We start from the raw sequence: 8,619 nt of genomic DNA on the forward strand, positions 1-8,619 counted from the left end.
TTAGCATATTTCGATAAGTCCATTTTGTTAGACCCTCACATTCACTCTGTCAAGATTGTGGGACGGAAGCCCATGTCCCTATCAACATGGGGACAGGTCGGTTTGCAGTAAGAGAAGATTTTGCACCCATCCTGCAAGATACCCTGCAGTGTTGAGGTGGTGTGGTCTAGTATGGTTCCGGAGGGGGTAAAATGCTTGATGCGCCCTTTCCTGGCAAGCCATGCTGCATGTCTGGATAGGAGTATGTAGTAAATTCTGGAGTTTTCCTACACCATACTAGACCCTCACCTTTTATTTTCTTATTTCTTTTTCCTCCAGCCAAAAATACCAGAGCGTTTCTTGGGTTTTTTGGCATTGGCTTGCTGCTGAGCTAGGAACTCCTCTTCACGTCTGGCTTGATCAACTAATCTCTGCCTCTCAAACGCTTCCCTTAGTTTACTCTCCTCAGCCTCCTGAGCTTGTCTTCTCCTCTGTCTCTCTCTTTCTAACTCTTCTTCCTGTTTTTGTAATTCTTTCTTTCTCATTGCTTGTTCCAAGGCTTTCTTTCTTTCCAATTGTTCTTCTTCCATCTTCTTCTCTCGCTCATGAACATAGCTCAATACAAACTGTTTCCGTTCTTGCATCTCTTTCACCGGATCCCGATTCTGATGTTCTATTCGAAATAAGACATCACTGATCACTTCCTGTAGGAAATTCAGCACTTCCTCGTGCCTTCCTCTGGTTTTAAAATTGTCTTCTCGAGTGTAATTCTCAAATGCAAAGATCCTTTCAATGCCCATTTCTTTGAAAGAAGACTCAACAGCTACCAGATTCCCAAATGTTCTGTGGGTGAGGATCACAATAGGAACAATTCCTGGAAAGACAAACAAAATGGAAAATTTTCCATCAAATACATACTGTATTTTCTTTTCCATGATGGGTTTACTACGCCTCTTCTCCAACTGTATAGGACTCCACTCCCATAAATAAATAAAGTCCATCGGGAAAGGACAATTTAATAGGAAATGACTCCATGACAACATATGTATGGAAACAACTAGCCAAACACACAAGGGCGGGCAATGCTGAACCAAAATCTTTAATTTGTACCATCAACAGACCTTCAAACTAGGCTGTCATTGGAGATACATGAAAGTGGTCAATGATTATTTTTATTTTATGAAAATTCTCATGGCCTTGCTGCCATGTTGGTTTTGTGGCTTTAAAATTTTAACCTACAGACCCAGAGCAAGTAAAATGATAAGGATTTTGACTTTTCTCTGCATTTCCTGATCTCTATACCCAATCAGCATGATTTCTGTTAGGCCCCGTTCACACTGGGGCGACGCTACTTCGCCGGGCGACCTCACAGGTCGGGGCGCGCTGCTCGCACCGCGACCTCGGAGCGGCCGGCACGGACTTCATAACATTGAAGTCAATGCAGGTCGCTCCGGGTCGCCCCAAAGAAGCTCCGGACCCTTTTTCTAAGTCGGAGCGACTTGTATTGCTCCTATTAGAACGGGTCCACAGCTTCTGTATGGCAGGCGACCTACGGCGACCAGGGCGCCTGACAGGTCGCCCCAGTGTGAACGGGGGCTTAATGTGATGAATAGAAAAAAATCAGAGTAATCACATGGCTTTGTTTACAAACAGGCCATTGCTGACTGGTCAATAAATTAGTAATTTTTAGGTGAAGGTCAATAAGGACAGTCACTGTATTTAAAGTATCTCATGATTAATTTAAAATATTAGCAAACTAATCTAATCGAATCCAATCTAAAATGCTTGATTTACTATTAACTATGCAAGATGCAGGATCACCCTTATGTTGACGCCTCATGTAGCAAAAAGAAAAACACATATGATTGGTGCAAAGGGATGTGTAGTCATTCCCTGATGTGGTGAAGTGGTCACCCGAATGGTGAAGAAAGTCCCACCCTCTAATTGGGAGCAGCCTCATGCTAAGCATACTTTTGTAGCACCATCTAGTGTTAGCTAGGTTAGTTTGTGAGTCAGAATTTGGTTCAGGGTTACAGCAGATCAGGCTGGATGGCTCCATAGAGGCAGGTCTCTGGTACCTCCCCCGTGGATCTAAAAGTTTAGAGAAACTTCTAAAAGTTAGTGGGCGGAGGCCAAGAGGGTCTGATCTGCATACTTGAGGGAACTTGGCCAATCCCTAGGCAGAATGTTCTGGCAGGGTCGCTAAGTCAGCCCTTAAATATGGTGGAGCTATGCATGCCCACTCACATTGGCGTCAGATCACCACACCCCCAATCCAGCCCTTATATAAGATGGATCCATGCCAGCAAGAGAGTCAAGTGGAAGATGGAGTGCTGAGGAGGCTGTCAATGGCATAGGAGGGGTCCCCTAGGTCTAGGCGCTCTGTGATCATTCCAGGGAGAAGAGCGGTCAGCTGTGTTTACAACAGCCGACCATCGTTCTCTCTCAGCGGGGAACGATTGCGGGTGTCAGGCGGCAATCAGAGCCGCCTGCCCCATGCATCGGAGTCCCCGCTGCCAAGTGGGGGTGGGAGCGTGCCACTGGCGGCACGCGCTTGCCCCCTAGCTGCAGGCGCACAACCGACATATACCTATGGTGGTTTGCGCAGGAGGGCCAGCCTGCCGCAGTATAACTGCTGCGGGCGTTCTTTAAGTGGTTAACAGTAAAACTGGAAGATGATTGGTCTCTCTGCACCAGATTTTGCACTCTCCAGTTTACGTAAATCAACCCTGTAAAGTCACATGACATGTCAAAACACATTCACTTCAATGTGTGCCATCTTAATCAATGTGACTCAAGTTTCAGTGACAAAAAAAAAGGGTTCTGCGATTCTGGTGCGATTTTAATTTCATAGACTGAAATGTTACATCATATAAGTCACCGGGGCCGGTCTGCCATTGCACTTTGATAAAAAAGCAGTTGACAGGCTGCAGCTGGTAAAGTGATATACATACTGTAACAAAACACATCAAGGGAAGCTTTATTTACCGGTCAAATCTTTTGCTTTATGAAGCAAATCCTTCAGATCAGCTTTTTCCTCACAAAGAATGGTTTTCTTTAAACTAAAATAAGACAGGGAAGAGAAAACAGATGTTATTTTTAGTGAATTTAGGAAGGGGAGACAGCGCTCAAAGATATTAGAGTGTCCTAATATACACCATCTAGTACAATTTATAAATAAACAATTCATATAAATTATAGCAATGTACTTAAAAATTATAGCAATGCACTTAAAAAATCCATACAAAGAGTAAACCCCCAACCGGTTCTTCAAAGTGCTAAAATTAAAGTGTCCGTGCTTGATAATAAATAGTTCAATTATAAGTGCTGGTGCAAACGTGCAATGATTCAAAACAATTCCAAAGTGCTACGTGCTCAGTGCAAGGGAATGTCCACATGCAGGATCAGTGAGTTATGCACCCACTTACCAGACGACCCCTTGGGGTCTAGCTCGGGTAAGTGGTCTTTGGAATGGTTCCCATTCTTCCCACAGCCGTTCCCTATGTAAATCCCACTAGGATATATATGAGGATCCGTTCCATTATCCTGGAGGAGCTGGATGGTACGTCCACTGTATGTCCTCTTGGTGGGTGTGGTGGTCTCAAATGGGGCATAAGGAAGGAGGGAGACACATGGTGTAGTATGTACAAACTTGTTTAATCAAAAAAGTAGTCACTTACATGTAAAAATCAGAATATGAGGCTGAAAACCAGGAAGCAGAGTGATGGCCGGTATGCGTTCTGGTGTGCGTTCCAGTAGCCGTAAGTGACGTGGGCGTAGTGCGTGACCCAACACATTTCGTCATCAAACGTATGACGTCATCAGGGATGTTATTTTTAGCATACAGTGCTCAAGGGCTCGTTTTATACCTGTATTATACTTTGAAGAGCGACCCTCAGTAGACCTTTTTTCGCAGAGTGGTGCCATAGCCCCCAACTGTCCCGGATTTGGAGGGACTGTCCCTGATTTGGAACAAAGTCCCTCTGTCCCTCTTTCTTCCTCATTTGTCCCTCATTTTGGTCTGATCTATAGAGTTGTATATAAAATGCACTTTTTATCTTCCGAAAAGTGTTTCCCAGTACTAAACCTTTCATCCAATTTCTAAATTGCTGCATTTGTAAATGTCAAAACCCATTATAAAAAAGGAATAGTGTGGTAAATAAAAAAAAAAAAATTAAATATTAAAAAAAAAAACGACTTGTGTGTCTTACAAATCATTTTTTATAATTTTCCTTGAAGGGGCGTGCAGGGGGGCGTGTTCTATGCCTACATACTTTTGCTGATAGGTGTCCGTAGTTCTCATCTCAAAAAGTTGGGAGGTGTGCATTGCAAGCTCAGCTGACAGACGTTCAGGCAATACTACCTCCTCTAAAATTCTCTTTTTTTTTGGGGGGGGGGGGGTGGGGGGGGGGGAGTTGAAAACTGCTTTTGGAACACCACATTGCAACCATGAGTCTAATGTTTGGCCCACGGTTGCGGATTATCCCCATTCACTATGGGTCATGTTCAGGGTCAGTACTGCTCGTTCAGCTTGGGTGCCTCCATCAAGATATAGCTTTTTCCAGTCTGGAACCAGAAATGAGGTATTATAGCTGAATATTGCACCCAAGAACTAGGCGACACTAGTTTAGGTGCAAACTGGAACTGGAATCAAATTTATCATAAATTCACACAGAATATATGTCTATGTGCACGAGAGCCAAGGTTCTCCCACTTTTCATTGGCTTAGAGACAGCAGTGGGAGCCATTGGCAATCACAGCCTGTGAAAAGGCGCAGGGCTGAGCTGCACTTTGTGTGTCTTATGGACACACAGTGATGGCTTGGTGAGCGAGCATCATGCATGAGTGCCCCCATTGTAAGTTGTTTCTGCTAGTTAATGCTAAGCAGCTCGGATTAACTCCTTTTTCCCCTTCTTCCCTTAGCTATTATTTTTCTGCTGTTTAAAAAAAAAAAAATAATAATAATAAAAAAATATATATATATATTGCTTTGTAATTCTAGCAATGACAAAGTTATCACAAATTAACAGGCTCATGGCAGAAATAAAAAAAATTGCTCTGGTCCTATATGATGTTCAAGGAGGAGAGCTGAACAGCTAAAAAGTAACTGCTTACTATTAAAAACTGAAATAGATTTTATCGTAAATTCACACAGAATATATACCATGCAAGATCAGGTAATAGCTTGATGATATTATCCTAGACAATTAGCACATCTAAGGAACAGCCAACATAAACATACACAGTACGCTAATTAACATCAAGCCTTGATTAGTCAGGAAATGCCCAGACAATCCGGCAACAAGCCCACAACCCTCGAAACACAAAGTACATTACACATTATAATAAGCATAAACACATAAACATCCCACAATAGTTGGAATTGGACACAATATTAACCACTTCTGGACAGGACAATTTTTCCCCCTTAATGGCCAGGCGATTTTTTGCGATTCCGCACTGCATTACTTTAACTGACAATTGCGCGGTCGTGGTTTGGTAGTATTTGATCACCTGTGTGATTTTTATTTTTTGCGCTGTAAACAAAAAAAGAGCGACAATTCGGAAAAAAAAAAAACCACAATATTTTTCACTTTTTGCTATTTAACATTCCCAAGAAAAAAAAAAATCAATTTTTTTCATCATTTTAGGCCAATCTGTATTCTGCTACATATTTTTGGTAAAAAAACCAAATAAGTGTATATTGATTGGTTTGCGCAAAAGTTATCACGTCTACGAACTAGGTGAAAGGTTTAAGTCATTTTTATTTATTTATTTTTTGCTAGTTTTCAGTGGGACTGCGACATTGCGGCGGACAGATTGGACCCCTGACTGACATTTTTGACATTTTTGGGGGGGGATCAGTGACATTACTACAGTAATCAGTGCTAAAAAATATGCATTGTTACTGTACTAATGACACTGGCAGAGAAGGGGTTAACTCCAGGGACGATCAAAGGGTTAAATGTGAGCCTAGGGGAGTGTTTTCTAACTGTTGGGGGCTGGGCTTGTGACATCAACACAGAGACCTGTGATCCAAAATAGGAGTGCTCTGTGTTGATAGCAGAGAGAACAAACAGTCTGCCGTGTTTACAACATCAGACTGCCGTTCTCTCTCGCAGGTGCTCGGCGGCCATCGCGGCCGCTGGCCCTGCGAATCAGCTTCACCTCTGGCAAATGGAGGTGCAGCACGCCCCAAGGATTGCTCCCACTGATCGCCGTATAGGTACGGCGATTTGTGCAACTGAGCCAGCCTGCCGCAGTATATCTGCGGTGGTCGGTCGGCAAGCAGGTAATCGCTTCTCCAAGAGATGAGCAGACAGACAGAAACAATAGGTGACTCAATTAACAATGGGAATTCACACCTAGGAGGCACACAATGGGAGAGACATACTAAACAATAAACAGATTATAGCAGGAGACCCCAGAATTAGGTTCTTTTGGAGCTGATTACAGTCTGAAGCAGTCATTGCTGGTTTGGACACCAAGGCCCCAAATCTGTATCCAGGTCCTAGATTCCCAGAGTCTGTGTGTTTCAGGGAGACATGGATCCAAATCCAAAGCAAGACCACTCCAACGGTCCTCCAGGCACACACCTCCGAAAGCGTAGTGCTCACTTAACAACCAGGGACCATAATCTGTAGGCAAGAGACCACCCTGCAGGCCCTCCAAATGCTCCTGTTCTGGTTGGGCCTGTCAGTTTCCATGCCGTGAAGTAGAGCATCTTATCTTTGGCATGAGCACAACCCCATACAGCTGCCTTTGCAGCTTATAGTAGTTGTAAAGGCATTCTATGCATGAAGGTGTAGCAAGGTTTCCAGGCCTGTGGCCTGATGTGGGTCTGCCATTAGTACCGGAATCCTCTCCAGCCCATGTGAGCTCCATGGGGGAAGGGAATGAGTGGGATACTCCTCTCGGCTTCAACTAATTACAATTTGACCCTGGAAAAAATGCCCATTGGCGCTTCCTTGATGCTAGCCAGCGCCAGCCAATGCTCACTGACTCTGAGAACGCTCTGTAAAACAGAGGAAGTGTTGAATCACCGACCTATAGTCCAGCTGATCCAAGACTGAGAACTGAGAACTCCTGACACTGCTTCACTGTGTAAGTCTGAAGTGGATACTGTCTGTGATCCTTACCTGTGCACAAAGACCGGGACAATAAAATCGGATGTTTTTACCATGTTCTCTGACTGTACGATCCTGTCTGCAAGACCAAATCCCTGACTCCATTCCACTTGTTTTCCCAGGGGAAGCAAATTACCTAAAAATAATCAAATTGTAAATTACAACAGTAAGATATAAAAGTTTGGTAGGACGATGAGCTTGACTATTCTCCATTTCATCTTAACCACTTGCTGACCGCCTTAGCTACAGGGTGACAGCAATGCACCGGATGATCCTGCACTTTTCTCATGCAGGAGGCGCACAGCAGAAGCTGATCTGCAGGTGCCGGGCACTCGATGTCCATCGGCACCCACTGATCATCAGGCAGAGACTCAGAACTGAACTCTGCCTGTGTAAACAAAGCAGAATTTTGTTCTGATAGGGGGGGAAGGGATTGTGTGTCCCTGCAAAGCAGGGAATAAAATCCATTACTTTAATCAGATCCTTTTTAGTGTTGCTTCTTTAATTGTAGATAAATAGCTCAAAACACTGATTCTCTAATTTTGGACCATGTGTTTGCTGATTGGTTGTTTTATTTTCTAAATATATTGCTTTTAAACTATTCATTGGATGGAGCTTTAAAGAGTAACTCCACTTTTGTTGAGGAATAAAAAAAAAAAAAAAAAAAAAAACATTCCCCTCTGGGTGATCTCTGTACATTGCAGGGATTATAATAAACTTTGTTGCAGATTCCTAACTTTTGTTATTCTGAAGAAATCATTGTTTGTTCCTCTGTACTGAGTGAGTCTAATGGGAGTGGTTTTATAATTATCTATCAGCTGTGGCACCTGCGGACGTGTTCCTATTGGGAGTATCTCACCAAAAATGACATTTATGTTGCAGGGGATGCCAGAAATCTGACTTGTATCTTAGTGCAGACTTCTGGGAAAATTGGTGAGCCAATCACACAAGCAGGAAATGATGTTTCTGGGGGTGTGGTCAGTATACATTCTGTGTACAGAACAGCTCCAGGCGGCCATATTGCATTTTCAGAAAATTACAACAGCTGCAGATTGAAAAGGAAAGGTCATTTTTAATAACATTCAATTACAATATAACTTGTGTTGCAATTGTATACGCTGTATTGTTTTTCCTTTATTTGATATTTTTTCCCCCTAGAAAGTGGAGTTACCCTTTAAGTTTTTAAGTTGATCACTTTTGACATTGGATGGTTTTTTTTTTTCTAATTGTAAATTGCTACAAAATTTTTAAATATTTATAGTGATTGTTAAGTCCCCCTTTTAAAAAAAAAATAACAAACATTTTAGGCTCCTCTCACACTTGTGGGACTTGTCCTGTGACTTGGGACTGCAAAGTCGCATGGCAAGTTGTACTCCATGATTTCCAATGAGTACCGTTCATATCTGTGCGACTTCTAGTCCCTGCACTACTTTGGTCCGACTTTGATGAGTTTTGAGGTTCATAGACCTCAAGATTACACAGGCATTGCTTCAAGTCCAGTCAAAATCGCAGC

General features: G+C 42.9%; 1 protein-coding gene across 1 annotated transcript in view; it reads right to left on the bottom strand.

Moving 5' to 3' along the window:
• Window positions 1-299: 299 nt before the first annotated feature.
• The window catches only part of LOC309558203 (uncharacterized protein), a gene marked incomplete at both ends in the record, with an annotated part of 14,835 nt that continues 6,515 nt past the window's right edge, over window positions 300-8,619 (bottom strand). Inside the window, 3 exons of the mRNA XM_082261223.1 lie at window positions 300-853; window positions 2,968-3,041; window positions 7,119-7,242. Of these exons, the coding sequence (XP_082117349.1) occupies window positions 300-853; window positions 2,968-3,041; window positions 7,119-7,242 (752 nt within the window). The remainder of the gene's footprint in view (window positions 854-2,967; window positions 3,042-7,118; window positions 7,243-8,619) is intronic.

This window comes from Pelophylax lessonae (assembly GCF_965119305.1).
Source record: "Pelophylax lessonae genome assembly, chromosome: 6".
Lineage (NCBI taxonomy): Eukaryota > Metazoa > Chordata > Amphibia > Anura > Ranidae > Pelophylax > Pelophylax lessonae.